The following is a 19,527-nucleotide window of genomic DNA, read 5'->3' on the forward strand; positions in this document are numbered from 1 at the left end:
ATCAATACATGGAAACAGGCATCGATAACCCCACATGGGGCTCACAGTCTTAATACAGGTACTGTGGGGAAGGGAAGGAATGGAGAGGGGGACGCGGGGGAGAGGAAGGAAAGGGCTCAGTCTGGGAAGGCCTCCTGGAGGAGGTGAGCTCTCAGTAGGGCTGTGTCAGGTTGGACACAGTCCCTGACCCATGCGGGGCTCGCAGTCTCAATCCCCATTTTGCAGGTGAGGTAACTGAGGCGCAGAGAAGTGAAGTGACTTAGCCAGGGTCACCCAGCAGCTAAGCGGCGGACCCGGGGTTGGAACCGCTGACCTTTTGACTCCCAGGGCCCTGCTCTTCTCGTGTTACAGCCACACAACAAGTACTGCATGCGGAGCCGGTGGCTGTAACTTCAGAAGGGCATAATGAGGAGCGTTTACTGCGTGCAGAACATTGTCCTAAGCGCTCGGGAGAGTGCAAAAGAGTTGGTAGACGCGTTCCCGCCTCATACCCTTTCCTTCCTTCCTCTCCCCCTCGTCCCCGTCTCCATCCCCGCACCCTACCTCCTTCCCTTCCCCACAGCACCTGTATCTATGTATATATGGTTGTACATATTTATTACTCTATTATTTATTTTACTTGTACATATCTATCCTATTTATTTTATTTTGTTGGTATGTTTGGTTTTGTTCTCCGTCTCCCCCTTTTAGACTGTGAGCCCACTGTTGGGTAGGGACTGTATCTATGTGTTGCCAATTTGTACTTCCCAAGCGCTTAGTACAGTGCTCTGCACATAGTAAGCGCTCAATAAATACGATTGATGATGATGATGATGATACCGAGCTTATGGTCTTCAAGGGGGTTGGTAAGGCTGAGGCGGAGATGGATAGGCAACCACTGGAGGCTTTTGGGGAGTGGGGGGATGTGGTATTTATTGAGCGCCTACTGTGGGCAAAGCATTCATTCATTCATTCAATCGTATTTGTTGAGCGCTTACTGTGTGCCTTAGCACAGTGCCTGCAACTGTACTAGTTACCTCCTCCAGGTGGCCTTCCCAGACTGAGCCCCCTCCTCCCCCTTCCCCTCCCACTGCACCGGTATATATGTGTATCAATCAATCAATCGGATTTATTGAGCGCTTACTGTGTGCAGAGCACTGTACTAAGCGCTTGGGAAGTACAAGTCGGCAACATGTAGAGACGGTCCCTACCCCACAGCGGGCTCCCAGTCTAGAAGACTGTACTGCACTGTACTAAACGCTGGGGAGAGGACAGTACAATAGTTTTGGTGGTATGCTCCCTGCCCCTGAGGAGCTTACACCACTTAGATTTCTACACTATCAGGGAAGTTGGTTGCCATTTCTCCATCGCGAGAAAATTTCCATTTTCGTCTACGGGGCAGTAGGGGTCAGCTGTGTGATCTTGGGCAACTCACTTCACTTCTCTGGGCCTCAGTGACCTCATCTGTAAAATGGGGATTAAGACTGTGAGCCCCCCGTGGGACAACCCGATCACCTCGTATCCTCCCCAGGGCTTAGAACAGTGCTTGGCACATAGTAAGTGCTTAACAAATGCCAATTATGATTCATCGTCATCATCATCAATCGTATTTATTGAGCGCTTACTGTGTGCCGAGCACTGGACTAAGCGCTTGGGAAGTACAAATTGGCAACATTATTATTATTATTATTATTATTACTATTAGGGGTACAAATGGAAGATAAATCAACTGCCCCCACCCCCCCCCTCAAAACCACCTAGTTTTAGCTGCCCATTTTACAGGAGTCAGCCACCCTAGTGCTTGTGGATTTGTGTACCCATCAATAATAATAGTAATTGATTATGGTATTTGTTTACGTTCATTCAATTGTATTTATTGAGCGCTTATTGTGTGCAGAGCACTGGCCTAGAAACTGAGGCACAGAGAAGTGAAGTGGCTTGCCCGAGGTCACACAGCAGACAAGTGGCAGAGCTGGGATTAGAACCAGTGCTTAATACCAGTACCTCCCAAGCGCTTAGTACAGTGCTCTGCGCACAGTAAGCGCTCAATAAATACGATTGAATGAATGAATGAACCCACGTCCTCTGACACCCAAGCCCCTGCTCTTTCCACTGAGCCATGAGAGAGTGCTATACTTGGTCAGTCAATTGTATTTATTGAGTGCTTACTGTGTGCAGAGCACTGTACTGAGCGCTTGGGTAAAGCAATACGGTTGTAAACAGGCACATTTCCTGCCTATAACGAAACTTGATGAGATCCAACGCTGCCCCGGTTTTGCAGCTGGAGCGGAAGAGTCGGTAGAGACAATTAAATTGAGAGTAAATTGCCCATCTGTAATTTACGGGGCAACTCTCAGATCTGGAGGGAAATTTTAGGGCCGGTGAGAAATCCAACTGCCTCGATTAGAAGGGGAAATGAAAATGGGTACATTTCTTCTTTCTTGCAAGCAGAAGAAAAATCCCATTTCCACACTGTGGTTTGGAGAGTACCAATATAGTATTTCATGGCGGTTTCTCAATAGCCCACATAGCCAGATGGTCACAGTAGAAGTTGAGAAAGAAAAGGGGGGAAAAGATTGCTTCTTGATGCAATTCAAATGGGGGGTCGGCAACTTAGTGAACGCTTAGTTTTACTTGTGCATATCTATTCTATTTATTGTATTTTGTTAGTATGTTTGGTTTTGTTCTCTGTCTCCCCCTTTTAGACTGTGAGCCCGCTGTTGGGTAGGGACCATCTCTAGATGTTGCCAACTTGGACTTCCCAAGCGCTTAGTCCAGTGCTCTGCACACAGTAAGCGCTCAATAAATACGATTGATTGATTGATTGATTGGTACAGTGCCCTGCATACCGTAAGCACTCGATGAGTACAATTGATTGAATTGCCCTAGACGTGTTAGGACTTTTTGTCCTCAAATGGATACTGGCCAAAGCTGTTCAATGCCGATTTGTACCGTTGATGGCCAACGCAGGAAATCTGTGCATAAAGAATGGTAGCAAAATATGATGCTCTGCACATTTATCAGTCAGTTAATCATATTGTTTGAGGGCCTGCTAAGTACAGGGCACTGTACTAAGTTATTTTATTTCGTTAGTATGTTTGGTTTTGTTCTCTCTCCCCCCTTTTAGACTGTGAGCCCACTGGTGGGTAGGGACTGTCTCTATACGTTGCCAATTTGTACTTCCCGAGCACTTAGTACAGTGCTCTGCACACAGTAAGCGCTCAATAAATATGATTGATTCTTGAAGAGTACAGTATGTCAGTCAATTGTATTTATTGAGTGCTTACTGTGTGCCCTACAACTGACTGGTATACTGTACTCTTCCAAGAACTTGGTACAGTGCAACAGTCAATTGTATTTACGGAGTGCTTACTGTGTGCAGAGCACTGTACTAAGCGGTAGGGAGAGTACAGTATAACAGACACATTCCCTGCCCTCAGCGAGGTTACAGTCTAGAGAGGGAGACAGATGTAAATATAAATAAATTATGGATAGTGAGCCCGTTGTTGGGTAGGGACCGTCTCTATATGTTGCCGACTTGTACTTTCCAAGTGCTTAGTACAGTGTTCTGCACACAGCACTCAGTAAATACGATTGAATAAGGGTTCCAATCCCGGCTCCGCCCCTCGACTGCCGTGTGACCTTGGGCAAGTCACTTCACTTCTCTGGGCCTCAGTCCCCCATCTGTAAAATGGGGATTGGGACCGTGAGCCCCATCTGGGCCACGGACTGTGTCCAACCCGATGAGCTTGCATCTCTACCCCAGCCCTAAGTACCGTGTAAGCGCTTAACAAATCCCATTTTAAAAAATGCTGTGGGGTTGAGGGAGGGGTGAATGGAGGGGCAAAGCCAAGTCCACCGGCCCGGGGTTTCCGGGTCATGAAAGAGGGAGGATCCCGGGCTGGAGTATGGAGGGAAAGGGACCAGAAGGGAAGGAAAGGAGGTGTGAGGAGGTAGTATGGAAGACTGGGAAATAAATGGAGAGGGGAATACCGGGGTGGGGGGAAACCCGGGAAAGGAAAATTGCTCAATAAATAGCCCTGATGGAGTGAGTGTGAGGAGTGCCCAGACCGCCCCGCCCATCCATTGGCACGGCCGCCATGTGGGGGTGAGACTGAGGGAGCTCCGGCCAAGGCTCTGATGGCAATTGCTGCCCCATTCAATCAATCAATCAATCGTATTTATTGAGCGCTTACTGTGTGCAGAGCACTGTACTAAGCGCTTGGGAAGTACAAGTCACTCATTCACTTATTCATTCATTCATCATTCATAGTCATTAAGTGCTTGCTGTGGGCAATTGCTGGTCGATTCATTCATTTGTATTTATCAAGCGCTTACTGTGTGCAGAGCACCGTACTAACACATGGAAAGTACAGCACAACAATAAAAAGCGACAGTCCCTCCAGGAGGCCTTCCCAGACTGAGCCCCTTCCTTCCTCTCCCCCTCGTCCCCCTCTCCAACCCCCCCATCTTACCTCCTTCCCTTCCCCACAGCACCTGTATATATGTGTATATGCTTGTACATTTTTATTACTCTATTTATTTTACTTGTACATATTCTATTTATTTTATTTTGTTAGTATGTTTGGTTTTGTTCTCGGTCTCCCCCTTTTAGACTGTGAGCCCACTGTTGGGTTAGGACCGTCTCTAAATGTTGCCAACTTGTACTTCCCAAGCGCTTAGTCCAGTGCTCTGCACACAGTAAGCGCTCAATAAATACGATTGATTGATTGATCTTACCTCCTTCCCTTCCCCACAGCACCTGTATATATGTATATATGTTTGTGCATATTTATTACTCTATTTTACTTGTACATATCTATTCTATTTATTTCATTTTGTTAGCATGTTTGGTTTTGTTCTCTGTCTCCCCCTTTTAGACAGTGAGCCCACTGTTGGGTGGGGACCGTCTCTATATGTTGCCAACTTGTCCTTCCCAAGCGCTTAGCCCAGTGCTCTGCACACAGTAAGCGCTCAATAAATACGATTGATTGATTGATTGATTCCCTGCCCGCAATGAGCTCACAGTCTGGGGGGGGTGGGGGGGTGGGAGAGATAGACATCAATATAAATAAATAAAATTACAGTTAAGCAGCGTGGTTCGGTGGAAAGAGCCCGGGCTTTGGAGTCGGAGGTCATGGGTTCAAATCCTGGCTCCGCCAACTGTCAGCTGAGTGACTTTGGGCAAGTCCCTTCCTTCTCTGGGCCTCAGTTACCTCATCTGGAAAATGGGGATTTGTTCATTCAGTCGTATTTATTAAGCGCTTACTGTGTGCAGAGCACTGTACTAAGCGCTTGGGAAGTACAAGTCGGCAACATATAGAGACGGTCCCTACCCAACAACGGGTTCACAGTCTAGGAGGGGGAGGATTAAAACTGGGAGCCCCCCGTGGGACAACCTGATCACCCGGTAACCTCCCCAGCGCTTAGAACAGTGCTTTGCACGTAGTAAGCGCTTAACAAATACCATCGCAGAAGGGAGTGGGAGATAAGGAAAAGCGGGAGTTAGCCTGGGAAGGCCTCTTGGAGGAGATGGGCCTTCAGGAAGGCTTTCAAGTGGGGAGGAAGGGTGTTCCAGGCCAGAGGCAGGATGTGGGTGAGGGCTTGGCAGCCAGAGGGAGAGTCAATCATATTTATTGAGCGCTTAACTGTGTGCGGAGCACTGTACTAAGCGCTTGGGAGAGTATAATACAATGAACAGACACATTATCCTACTTATTTTATTTTGTTGGTATGTTTGGTTCTGTTCTCTGTCTCCCCCTTTTAGACTGTGAGCCCACTGTTGGGTAGGGACTGTCTCTATGTGATGCCAATTTGTACTTCCCAAGCGCTTAGTACAGTGCTCTGCACATAGTAAGCGCTCAATAAATACGATTGATTGATTGATTGATTTCCAGTCAGTCAAACACATTTACTGAGTGCTTACTGTGTGCGGAGCACCGTCCTAAGTGCTTGGGAGAGTACAACAATAAACTGACGCGTTTCCAGTCAGTCAGTCATATTTATTGAGCGCTTAACTGTGTGCGGAGTACTGTACTAAGCGCTTGGGAGAGTACAATACAATGAACAGACCCATTTCCAGTCAGTCAAACACATTTACTGAGTGCTAACTGTGTGCGGAGCACCGCACTAAGTGCCTGGGAGAGCACAGCAATAAACAGACACGTTTCCAGTCAATCATATTTATTGAGCGCTTAACTGTGTGCGGAGTACTGTACTAAGCGCTTGGGAGAGTATAATACAATGAACAGACACATTTCCAGTCAAACATATTTACTGAGTGCTTACTGTGTGCGGAGCACCGTCCTAAGTGCTTGGGAGAGTACAACAATAAACTGACGCGTTTCCAGTCAGTCAGTCATATTTATTGAGCGCTTAACTGTGTGCGGAGTACTGTACTAAGCGCTTGGGAGAGTACAATACAATGAACAGACCCATTTCCAGTCAGTCAAACACATTTACTGAGTGCTAACTGTGTGCGGAGCACCGCACTAAGTGCCTGGGAGAGCACAGCAATAAACAGACACGTTTCCAGTCAATCATATTTATTGAGCGCTTAACTGTGTGCGGAGTACTGTACTAAGCGCTTGGGAGAGTATAATACAATGAACAGACACATTTCCAGTCAAACATATTTACTGAGTGCTTACTGTGTGCGGAGCACCGCACTAAGTGCTTGGGAGAGTACAACAATAAACAGACACGTTTCCAGTCAGTCAGTCGTATTTACTGAGCCCTTAACTGTGTGTGGAGGCACGGTGAGGAAAGGTTAGCACCAATCAATCAATCGTATTTATTGAGCGCTTACTGGGTGCAGAGCACTGGACTAAGCGCTTGGGAAGGGCAAGTTGGCAACATCTAGAGACGGTCCCTACCCAACAGTGGGCTCACAGTCTAGAAGGGGGAGACAGAGAACAAAACCAAATGTATTAACAAAATAAAATAAATAGAATAGATATGTACAAGTAAAATAAATGAATAAATAGAGTAATAAATATGTACGAACATATATACATATCATATATACACCAGAAGAGGGAAATACATGGGTGGGGGAGTGGGGGAGGTGTCAGAGCCAGGAGAGAGAGGGTAGGTGTCTGCCTACACTAGGGGGAAATCGTTCATTCAATCGTATTTATTGAGCACTTACTACGTGCGGAGCACTGTACTAAGCGCTTGGGAGAGTACAATACAATGAACAGACACATTTCCAGTCAGTCAAACACATTTACTGAGTGCTTACTGTGTGCGAGGCACCCGTACTAAGTGCTTGGCAGAGTACAACAATGAACAGACACGTTTCCAGTCATATTTATTGAGCTCTTAACTGTGTGCGGAGCACTGTACTAAGCGCTTGGGAGAGTATAATACAATGAACAGACACATTTCCAGTCAAACACATTTACCGAGTGCTTGGGAGAGTATAATACAATGAACAGACACATTTCCAGTCAAACACATTTACTGAGTGCTTGGGAGAGTACAGCAATAAACAGACACGTTTCCAGTCAGTCAATCATATTTATTGAGCGCTTAACTGTGTGCGGAGCACTGTACTAAGCGCTTGGGAGAGTATAATACAATGAACAGATGCATTTCCAGTCAAACACATTTACTGAGTGCTTACTGTGTGCGGAGCACCGTACTAAGTCCTTGGGAGAGCACAGCAATAAACAGACACGTTTCCAGTCAGTGCTTGGTAGAGTACAACAGTAAACAGACATGTTTCCAGTCAGTCAATCATATTCATTGAGCGCTTAACTGTGTGCGGAGCACTGTACTAAGCGCTTGGGAGAGTATAATACAATGAACAGACACATTTCCAGTCAGTCAAACACTTACTGAGTGCTTACTGTGTGCGGAGCACTGTACTAAGTGCTTGGGAGAGTACAACAATAAACAGACACGTTTCCAGTCAGTCAATCATATTGAGCGCTTAACTGTGTGCAGAGCACTGTACTAAGCGCTTGGGAGAGTATAATACAATGAAAAGACACATTTCTAGTCAGTCAAACACATTTACTGAGTGCTTACTGTGTGCGAGGCACCCGTACTAAGCGCTTGGGAGAGTACAGCAATAAACAGACACGTTTCCAGTCAGTCAGTCATATTTATTGAGCACTTAACTGTGTGCGGAGCACTGTACTAAGCGCTTGGGAGAGTATAATACAATGAACAGACACATTTCCAGTCAGTTAAACACATTTACTGAGTGCTTACTGTGTGCGGAGCACCGCCCTAAGTGCTTGGGAGAATACAACAATAAACCGACACATTTCCAATCAGTCAGTCGTATTTATTGAGCGCTTAACTGTGTGCGGAGCACTGTACTAAGCGCTTGGGAGAGTATAATACAATGAACAGACACATTTCCAGTCAAACGCATTTATCGAGCGTTTACTGGGTGCAGAGCGCTGTACTAAGCGCTTGGGAGAGTACGAAACAATAGACGGACACATCCACGCAGAGAAGCAGCGTGGCTCATATGTATATATGTTTGTACATATTTATTACTCTATTTATTTTGCTTGTACATATCTATTCTATTTATTTTATTTTGTTAGTGTGTTTGGTTTTGTCTCCCCCTTTTAGACTGTGAGCCCACTGTTGGGTAGGGACTGTCTCTATATGTTGCCAATTTGTACTTCCCAAGCGCTTAGTACAGTGCTCTGCACACAGTAAGCACTCAATAAATACGATTGATGATGATAATGATGATGAAAGAGCCCGGGCTTGGGAGTCAGGGGTCGTGGGTTCTAATCCCACCTCCGCCGCTTGTCCGCTGTGCGACTTCAGGCAAGTCGCTTAACTTTTCTGGGCATCAGTGACCTTATCTGTAAAATGGGGATTAAGACTCTGAGCCCCACGTGGGGCCACCTGATTACCTTGTATCCCCCCCCTAGTGCTTAGAACAGTGCCCGCCGCTTGTCTGCTGTGTGACTTTGGGCAAGTCGCTTTTAACTTTCCTGGGCCTCAGTGACCTCATCTGCAAAATGGGGATTAAGACTCTGAGCTCCATGTAGGACCACCTGATTACCTTGTATCCCCCCCCCCCAGTGCTTAGAACAGTGCCCGCCGCTTGTCTGCTGTGTGACTTTGGGCAAGTCGCTTTTAACTTTCCTGGGCCTCAGTGACCTCATCTGCAAAATGGGGATTAAGACTCTGAGCTCCATGTAGGACCACCTGATTACCTTGTATCCCCCCCCCAGTGCTTAGAACAGTGCCTGCCGCTTGTCTGCTGTGTGACTTCGGGCAAGTCACTTAACTTTTCTGGGCCTCAGTTACCTCATCTGCAAAATGGGGATTAAGACTCTGAGCCCCACGTGGGCCAACCCGATCACCTTGTATCCCCGCCAGTGCTTAGAACAGTGCCCGCCGCTTGTCTGCTGTGTGACTTCGGGCAAGTCACTTAACTTTTCTGGGCCTCAGTGACCTCACCTGCAAAATGGGGATTAAGACTCTGAGCCCCACGTGGGCCAACCCGATCACCTTGTATCCCCCCCAGCGCTTAGAACAGTGCTTGGCGCATAGTAAGAGCTTAACAAGAGCCGTCATCATCCCCAGTCTGTTGTATTTAGTAGAAAGGCCTACATCATCATCACCATCATCATCAATCGTATTTATTGAGCGCTTACTGCGTGCAGGGCACTGTACTAAGCGCTTGGGAAGGACAAATTGGCAACATCTAGAGACCGTCCCTACCCAGCAGTGGGCTCGCAGTCCAAAAGTCTACATTCATCCTGTCACCAGTCTCTTTTTCCCCTGATGATTTCCAAAGAGCGGCTTCAGGAGGGGGGGAGCTGGCCTGCCAACCCGTGATTTCTCCTCCTTGCTGAAAACGAAACTCGGGGGTGTGTGTTGGGAAACGGCCCTAAAAGGGGGAGGGTGATTGCCACCGAGGGCAGGAAATGCAGCCGCAAGCGGTCGCGGGGAGGAGGATAAAAGAGCGAGTCGCGGCGGCTCCAACCCGAGGTCCAGCAGTCCGCTGCTCAGCCTCGCTCGCGCCGCCGCCGCCGCGATGAAGCCTCTGTTTGCGCTGGGCCTCCTCGTCCTTCCCTTCCTCGCCCATGGCAAGGTCTTCGAGAGGTGCGAGTTGGCCCGAACTCTGAAGAGGTTCGGAATGGATGGCTACAGGGGAGTATCTCTGGCGAACTGTAAGTCTGTTGGGTTTTTTGTTTTTCCTGTTTCATACGGTATTGGCGAAGCGCTTCGTGGATGGAGCTCGGTCCCGGGAGTCAGGCGGTCTGCTGTGTGACCTTGGGTGAGCCGCTTCGCTTCTCTGGGCCTCGGTCCGACTGCTTGCCGACTCCTGCGACGGCCTTTCGCGGGCCTCCCTCCCTCCAGGCACCCCCCTCTTCGGTCCCTGCTGCCTGGATCATTTTAACCGAGTGCTTAGCAAATGGTTAGCACGAACCTCAGTGGGGGTTCAGACTGTGAGGCCCAAGTGGGACAGGGACCGTGTCCAGCCCGACTTGCTTCTATCCACCCCGGTGCTTAATACAGTGCCTGGGACGAGTGCTTAATAAATACCACAGTCATTATTGTTGTTATGTGCCAGGCACTCTGCTAAGCACTGGAGTATTCATTCGGTCAGTCAGCCGTATTTATTGAACGCCTCCTGTGCGCAGAGCACTGGACTAAGCCCTTGGAAAGTGCAATTCAACAGCAGACTGTGAGCCCGTTGTTGGGTAGGGACCGTCTCTCTATGTTGCCAACTTGTAATTCCCAAGCGCTTAGTGCAGTGCTCTGCGCACAGTAAGCGCTCAATAAATGTGGATTGAATGAATGAACGAACAGCGGGCTCACAACCTAGATCCGAGCTAGTCCGTTTGGACCCGGTTCACCTCCCACATGGGGACTCGGCCGTCCCCATTTTACAGATGAGGGAGCTGAGGCCCTGGGAAGTGAAGTGACTTTACCTCAGGTTACACGGCAGATGCGTGGCGGATCCGGGATTAGAATCCAGGCCCTTCTGACTCCCGGGGCCTTGTGCTTTTTTCCCTGCTCCACTGGGCCACGAGGCAGCTTTCTTTTCTTCACAGCGTCTCCAAAATCCGCCCAAAAGGCCGCCACGCTGGTCAAACTGCTTGCCAACTCCTGCGACAGCCTTTCCCTGGCCTCCCTCCCTCCAGGCACCCCCCTCTTCGGTCCATACTGAACCCCTCTGCCTGGATCATTTTTACCAAGTGCTTAATAAATGGTTAGCACGAACCTCCCTGCCCTTAGAAAGCCTCCAATTAATTGTTTCATTCATTCAGTCGTGTGCAGAACGCCGCCCTACGCGCTTGAGAGACTACAATGCAACAACAGGCAAACTCCCTGCCCACAGCGGGCTTACGGTCTAGAGGGGGGGAGAGACAGACATCATCATCATCATTATCATCAATCGTATTTATTGAGCGCTTACTGTGTGCAGAGCGCTGTACTAAGCGCTTGGGAAGTACAAATTGGCAACATACAGAGACAGTCCCTACCCAACAGTGGGCTCACAGTCTAAAAGGGGGAATCAATACAGTGAAGTACAATCAATACAGTGAAATAAATTACAGATGCGTAAATGCCATGGGGCTGGGAGGCGGGAAGATCAAAGGGCGGCGCAGAAGGGAGTGGGAGATGAGGGAAAGTGGTGTAATTGTTTCCTTTTTCTCTGTGCATCGTGCAGAAATTGCTGACCATCTGCTTCAAGACTAAGCTCGTTGTGGGCAGGGACCGTATCTACCGACTCTGTTGCTCTGTCCTCTCCCGAGCGCTTAGTACGGTGCCCTGCACCCAATAAGACGGCACTTAATCGGCTGTCTCCCTTCTCACTCCCCTCCCGCTTGTGGGTTTTGCTCCTCCTCTCCGGCAATTCACTCCCTGTGCCTCATTCTTAGCGCTCTCGCTACTGAGCGCTTGCTCACACCCTCCACCTCTGCTCTCCCCCAACTTCGAAACCCTCCTGAAGTAACCTCTCCTCCAGGAGGCCCTCTCTGATTCACCTTTGGTCTCCCCACCACTTGCCTAAGCACCCCTTCCCCCTCAGCATTGATAAACATTTATCTTCATTTCCCCTTAGTGGTAGTTTATTTTAGTATCTCTCCCACTAGGTGATAAGACCCTGGAGGGCAGGGCTCGTATCTACTAACTCCATTGCACTCTTCCAAACAGTACAAAGTTCTGCACACACACTAAGCGCTCAATAAATACTGATTGATTGACTTTGAAGGAATATATGAATTTTGTGAATTCTCACGATTGAGGTCATTTATCCAAATGGGAGACACTGACTTTTTAGACTGTGAGCCCACTGTTGGGTAGGGACTGTCTCTATATGTTGCCAATTTGTGCTTCTCAAGCGCTTAGTACAGTGCTGTGCACACAGTAAGCGCTCAATAAGTACGATTGATGATGACTTGTGTCCACCCGGAAAGATCACTGGGTTGTAAGTTGGCTGTCAAATTGCCCCGGTCGATGAGAAGCAGTGCAGCAATAGTGGATACAGCACAGACCTGGGAATCAGAGGACTTGGGTTCTAATCCCCACCCCGCCTCTTGTCTGCTGTGTGACCTTGGGCAAGTCACCTGACTTCTCCGGGCCTCAGTTACATCATCTGCAAAATGGGGGTGAAGACGGTGAGCCCCAGGGGGGACAGGGACAGTGTCCACCCCGATTTGCTTGTATCCACCCCAGCACTTAGTACAGTGCCTGGCACATAGTAAACAGTTAACAAATACCATTCATCCTCAATTGTATTTATTGAGCGCTTACTGTGTGCAGAGCACTGTACTAAGCGCTTAATACCATTCTTTTTCTTCTTATTACTATTATTTTGCTATTCCCAACATGCCGTTCCTCAGGTCTGAGGCTCCCTCCTTCCCCGCTTCGGACAAATTCCCCCACACTCAGATTCCTCCAAAAACATCCACCTCCTCCACAGGCTTTTCCCATTTTACTTCCCAGCCCCCTGGACCGTATCGCGCCTTCAGCCAACTCGTCCACTTAGGAATTTATTTACGTCACATCTCCGGAGGATGTAACTAAGTTCCTAAGTGTAAGAATTGTGGTATTTGTTAAGCACTTACTGTGTGCCGGGGACTGGGTTGGATACAGCCCCTGTCCCACATGGGGCTCACATTCTTAATCTCCATTTTACGGATTAGGGAATAGAGGCGCAGAGAAGTGAAGTGACTTCCTCCTACTTAGACTTTGAGCCCCGTGGGGGACTTGATTACCCTTCACGCAGCGCTTAGTACAGTTCTGGGCACATAGTACGCACAGTGGGGCTTTTGGCCTGTCCTCTTTCCGCCACGTCACACTCTCTTCCAGTCCCGGAAGTTAAATAATGAGCTCAATTTTCAAAAACACTCCCAGGCCCTGTTTTGATCTAAGGAGCCATATCGTGCTTTCTTTATTTTTGCTTACAAACACGTTGCCTTTGGGATTGAATGTTGACTGTGGTTGTTCCGTAACCATCTGCTCTTACCCAAACCGCGGGTCCAATTTCCTCTATTTTCCACCCTTTCTTTTAGGCCATTTCCAAACTTTCATTTGCCAGCTCGAGGCTCTTGCTGCTAAATTGGCTATTCACTTCTTACTTTCAAGGGGAACGCTTTGGAGCAGGTGGCTCTCGCTTTTAATACAAGTGCCGTGTGATTTGGGCGGGAAGTCTGGGGAGGACACATTCGTTTCTGAAAGCGTGAATGCAAACCCTTAACGTTTTCATTTAAAAGAAAAAAAAATCCGTCTTGAGTTCAAGACTCACCCAGCTCGAGGCAACGCCATTTCTTTAAAACCAAATCTCACTGTCCTGGGACTCAGTGATCCCTGTTCATCCATTCAGTGGTATTTATTGAGCGCTTACTGTGTGCAGAGCGCTGTACTAAGCGCTTGGAAAGGAGCATTCCAAGCAGAAGAGAAGTGGAAAGAGCCTGGGCTTTGGAGTCGGAGGTCGTGGGTTCAAATCCCGGCTCCGCCAATTGTCAGCTGTGTGACTTTGGGCGTCACTTAACTTCTCTGGGCCTCAGTTACCTCATCTGGAAAATGGGGATTAAGACTGCGAGCCCCCAGTGGGACAACCTGATCACCTTGTAACCTCCCCAGCGCTTAGCACATAGTAAGCACTTAATAAATGCCATCATTATTATTATTATTACAGTTAGGCAACAGAGACGATCCCTACCGAACAGCGGGCTCCATATGACTCGATGATGATTTATTCATGATGATGATGATGGTATTTGTTAAGTGCTTACTATGTGCCAAGCACTGTTCTAAGCTTCAGGGGTCGATCCAAGGTAATCAGGTTGTCCCACATGGGGCTCGCAGTTTTACTCCTCATCGATTCACTCATTTATTCAGTCCTATTTACTGAGTGCTTACTGCGTGCAGAGCAGTGTACTGAGCGTTTGAGGGAGCTCGCTGTGGGAATGTGTCCGTTGATTGTATTTATCGAAAATATCCCTTACTCCACAGGGGTCTGTTTGGCCAACTGGGAGAGCAGCTTCAACACGAATGCAAGGAACTACAACCCCGGCGACCAAAGCACCGATTACGGGATCTTCCAGATCAACAGCCGCTATTGGTGCAACGACGGCAGGACCCCGAGGGCCGTGAACGCCTGCGGCATCTCGTGTAACGGTAAGACTTCGGCTCTGGCTGCCTCTGCAGGGGGCAAAACCCTTCCTCTAGACTGGAAGCTCACCGCGGGCAGGGAACGTGCCTGTCGACCCTGTCCCGGCGGACTCTCCCAAACGCTTCGCACCGTGCTCCGCACACAGTAAGCGCTCGGTGAATACGATCCATCGGTCGATTCCAGCAGCTTGCCCTTTTCCCCGGAGGAAAACTCTACGGGGACAGTTGAGAGCGGGCGCTGTCTTTTCGCTCCCTCTTTTTCGGAGCAAGATCGTGTCTCTCTGGTGGTGGTTTAAAGATTTTTTCAGTCGAAAACACGGGAGGACTTGACCGATTTTTCGGTCGAAACAGTCGAAGACACTGGAGGACTGGACCGATTTTTTTCAGAGAAAATCCCCCTCTGGACTGTAAGCTCGTTGTGGGCAGGGAATGTGTCTGTTATATTGTTATAGCGTACTCTCCCAAGAAAATAAATACCAATTAATGGTGTTTATTGAGCGCTTACTGTGTGCCGGGTACTGTACTAAGCAACTGGGAGAGTACAGTAGGACGATGTGACAGATACATTCCCTGCCCACGGTGAGCTTCCAGTCTAGAGGGGGAGACAGACATTAATGAAGCATTAGCACTGTCCCAAGTGTTTAGTTCTCTGCACACAGTAAGCGCTCAGTAAATAACTGAGAAGAGAGAATAGAAAATAGAAAGAAAATAATAGAGAAGCAGCGTGGCTCAGTGGAAAGAGCCCGGGCTTTGGAGTCAAGAGGTCGTGGGTTCAAATCCCGGCTCCGCCACTTGTCAGCTGTGTGACTTTGGGCAAGTCACTTAACTTCTCTGGGCCTCAGTTCCCTCATCTGTAAAATGGGGATGAAGACTGTGAGCCCCACATGGGACAACCTGATTACCTTGTGTCTACCCCAGCGCTTAGAACAGTGCTTTGCACATAGTAAGCGCTTAACAAATACCAACATTATTATTATTATTATAACACTGATTGATTTTTCAAGTGGATGAGCCTAAAACCTCTCTCCCTCTCTCAACACCCTCATTTTATTTCCTTTTCAGAACTGTTGAAAGATGATATTACTCAAGCAGTCCGATGTGCCAAGAGAGTGGTGCAGGATCCCCAGGGCATCAGGGCGTGGTATGTTTTTCACCATTACAGGAATAATTTGCTTTTGCTTGCAGCTGGCCTCTGGGAAAAAATGGGCATAACTACACTCTGCCCTGCAGTACTGTTGGGCTGCACTGGCCTTCTTCTCGTTAGCCTGGAAGCCTTGGGCAAGTCGCTTCCCTTCTCTGTACCTCAGTTGTCTCATCTGTAAAATGGAGATTAAATACCGGGTCTCCCCACACCTGGACTGTGAGCCTCGGGTGGAACAGTGACTGTGTCTGACCTGATTATCTTGCAGATACCCAAGATATTGCCTGGATTCATCAATAATAATAATAATAATAATAATAACAATAATAATAGTGCTGGTTAAGCACTTACTATGTGCCGGACACTGTTCTAAGCACTGGGCTGGATACAAGCAAATCGAGTTGGCTACAGTCCCTGTCTCACGTGGGGCTCACGGTCTCGATCCCATTTTACAGATGAGGGAACCGAGGCCCAGAGACGTGAAGCGACTTGCCCAAGGTCACACAGCAGACAGGTGGCGGAGCTGGAATTAGAACCCATGACCTGATTCCCAGGCCCGGGCTCTATCAGGCTTCACCATGCTGCTTCTACTTTAAGCTCGTTATGGGCAGCGGCTGTCTGTTTATTGTTGTAGTGAACTCTCCCAAGTGCTTAGTACAGTGCTCTGCACACAGTAAGCGCTCAATAAATACGATTGAATGAATGAATAATAACTGTGGTATTTGTTAAGCGCTTATTGTATGCGCTGGAGTAGATACAAGCAAATCAGGTTGGACGCAGTCCCTGTCCCACGTGGGGCTCACGGTCTCAATCCCCACTGCACAGATGAGGTAACTGAGGCCCAGAGAAGTGAAATGACTCTCCCAAGGTCACACAGCAGACAAGTGGTGGAGCGGGGATTAGAACCCAGGTCCTGTGACTCTCAGGCCATGCCGCTTCTCTACAGAGCCTGCTTACTCCAGTGACATTTTCACACTAGGAGGCCGCGACGGGCGTCTTCAGAATAAACGGTTGGTCCGGGGTCGTTCATTTCTAACGCTTCCCACCGTCTGTTCCTCCTCCTCCTCGTCCAGGGTTGCGTGGAGAAACAGATGCCAAGGACGAGACGTGTCCGTCTGGACCCGTGGCTGTGGAGTGTAACGGGCTGGATTTGACGTTCCTCAGCTCGGTCTGCCGCTTCCTTCACATTACACGGCTTCTCAAGTGAAATATCACAGTGCTGCGTTTTCCCATTTAGAGCGAGCAAAGCTGCTCGGGGAAGCCAGCGCAAAATAAGCACGCACGCGAAAAGGCTTATAAAATGGCAATGTTTTACTCTTGCTGTATTTCCTGGGTGGTGGGTGGCAGCCGGCTGGGGACAGAGAGGGGCCTGAGGGGTCCGGGAATGCTGCCGGGGACTGTGGGGGGATTCCCAACTTTCCAGGGGTGGAGTTTTCCGCTTCCCGACCGCCACCTTCCCTTCTCCCGGAAACTTTTGCTTCCCCAGGATCCCACAAAGCTTGGATCCTCCTGTCACCTTCACTTCTACCAAGCTTGACCCCGCTTGGGCCCATCCCCTGGGCTGTGGAACTTAATTGTCACTAATTCACCTTCCTGTTCAGGTTCTGGCCAAAGAAATGGACCACCTTTAATCTTAAAAGGCCGGTCCACTCGCTGATAATTAAGTTCATTTAGGTGAAAGGAGCGGTTGGCTCAGCCTTGTGTCGTAGAAAACAACTAAAGGTAAATGCGGAGTCCCCGAGAGTCAGCCTTATAGCCTCTCTTTTTCCCAACCCGGCTTTAAAAATCATTTTCCTTACTTAAGAATCGCTTCCGGATACATTTTTATCGCTTAGGAAAACTTATCTATGCACCTTGCTGTTAAAAGAAAAAAATCACGTGAGGTCTAGGCGAGTTACTGGGTTTTCTGTGCCTACATCGAAACGAGAGAATCCACCAGGGACGGCCAGAGAGACCTAAACATTCAGAAATTTTCGTGATTATTGAGTGTGGTCAAATTGCGTGTGATCAATAAAATTCAGTGTGACAAAATGAAAGGCTTTGTTACTAGCAGCGCGTCCTGTTCTTTGTCTTTCTTTAGGTTCGTACGGCATCACTGAAAGGAAAACCGCGTTTGAAAGGCGAATGGTTTAGGGAATTTTTCATTTTTATTAAGAGTTACTCCCAATAACCAGATGAAACTCACGTCGATTGATTATTGAGCTCTCACTCGGCCGAGCACACGTCTACTACAACAGAGTTAGTAGACGTGATTCCCGCCCTCAAGGAGCTTACAACCTACAGGTAGTGGGAAGCAACTTTTTACATCAATCAGTGGTATTTATTGAGCACCTACTGTGTGTAGAGCACTGTAGTAAGTGCTAAGCATTCTGCATCGCCCTGACTTGCTCCCTTTAGTCATTCATTCAATTGCATTTATTGAGCCCTTACTGTGGGCAGAGCACTGTACTAAGCGCTTGGAAAGTACAATTCAGCCAGAAAGACAATTCCCTGCCCAAAATGGGCTCACAGTCTAGAAGGGGGGTGGGGACAGACATCAAAACAAGTAAACAGACATCAATGGCATCAATATAAATAGAATTATAGATATATACACATCAAAACAAGTAAAAGGCAATAATTATATATAAATAGAATTATAGATATATTCACTCAATCGTATTGAGTGCTTACTGGGTGCAGAGTACTGTACTAAGCGCTTGGGAAGTACAAGTTGGCAACATATAAAGTCCCTACCCAACAATTATCTGCTGCCTTTATTCCTCCCCCCTCCCAGTCCCACACCACTTATCATCATCAATCGTATCTATTGAGCGCTTACTGTGTGCAGAGCACTGTACTAAGCGCTTGGGAAGTACAAGTTGGCAACATAACCACTTATGTACAGATCTGCCATTTATTTATATTGTTTGTCACCTCCTCTAGACTGTAAGCTGATTGTGGACAGAGAATATGTCTGTTTATTGTTATATTGTACTCTCCTAAATGCTTAGTACAGTGCTGTGCACTTGGTAAGTGCTCATTAAATACAAATGAATTAAGAATCCTAAGCGCTTGGGAGAGGACAACACAATAAACAGACACATTCCCTGCCCGCAACGAGCTTCCAGTCTAGAGGATCGATGGATAGAAGCGTTTAGTCCAGTGCTCTGCACGCAGGCAACGCTCAGTTGATGCGATTGAATGAATGCACCTGATGGATGGCGATGATGATGGCTCAATGGAAAGAGGACGGGCTTGGGAGTCAGAGGCCATGGGTTCTAATCCCTCCTCCGTCACTTATCAGCTTTGTGACTTTGGGCAAGTCGCTTCTCTGGGCCTCAGTTCCCTCATCTGTAACATGGGGATGAAGACTGTGAGCCCCTCATGGGACAACCTGATCACCTTGTATCCCCCCCCAGTGCTTAGAACGGTGCCTGGCACAAAGAAAGCACTTAACAAATACCAAAATTATCATTTGGGAAGCAGCCCGGCCTAGTGAGTAGAGCCCGGAACCTGGGAGGCACAAGGCTGTGGGTTCTAATCCCGGCTCTGCCCCTCGTCAGCTGTGTGACTTTGGGCCAGTCACTTCACTTCTCTGGGCCTCAGTGACCTCGTCTGGAAAATGGGGATTATAAGTGGAGCCCCATGGGGGACATTCATTCATTTATTCAATCGTATTTATTGAGCACTTACTGTGTGCAGAGCACTGCACTAAGCGCTTGGGAAGGACAAGTTGGCAACATCTAGAGATGGTCCCTACCCAACAGCGGGCTCACAGTCTAGAAGGGGGAGACAGAGAACAAAACATGTTAACA

The 19,527-nt window shown here is 48.2% G+C and overlaps 1 protein-coding gene across 1 annotated transcript; it reads left to right on the plus strand.

Moving 5' to 3' along the window:
• The first annotated feature begins 9,931 nt into the window (after positions 1-9,931).
• LYZ (lysozyme) lies at positions 9,932-17,779 on the plus strand. Its single transcript, XM_038756628.1, has 4 exons — positions 9,932-10,133; positions 14,431-14,595; positions 15,652-15,730; positions 16,804-17,779. The coding sequence occupies exons 1-4, from the start codon at positions 9,998-10,000 to the stop codon at positions 16,868-16,870; spliced, it is 447 nt and encodes a 148-aa protein (XP_038612556.1). The 5' UTR covers positions 9,932-9,997; the 3' UTR covers positions 16,871-17,779.
• The last annotated feature ends 1,748 nt before the right edge of the window (positions 17,780-19,527 follow it).

This window comes from Tachyglossus aculeatus, chromosome 14 (assembly GCF_015852505.1).
Source record: "Tachyglossus aculeatus isolate mTacAcu1 chromosome 14, mTacAcu1.pri, whole genome shotgun sequence".
Classification (NCBI taxonomy): Eukaryota; Metazoa; Chordata; class Mammalia; order Monotremata; family Tachyglossidae; genus Tachyglossus; species Tachyglossus aculeatus.

What these genes read in the sequence shown, in the direction of transcription:
- LYZ (XM_038756628.1), top strand. Translation starts at nt 9,998, where the DNA reads ATGAAGCCTCTGTTTGCGCTGGGCCTCCTCGTCCTTCCCTTCCTCGCC. An exon ending in GGGAGTATCTCTGGCGAACT is followed by an intron (nt 10,134 to 14,430) that starts GTAAGTCTGTTG and finishes CTTACTCCACAG; the next exon opens with GGGTCTGTTTGGCCAACTGG. An exon ending in CCCCAGGGCATCAGGGCGTG is followed by an intron (nt 15,731 to 16,803) that starts GTATGTTTTTCA and finishes CTCCTCGTCCAG; the next exon opens with GGTTGCGTGGAGAAACAGAT.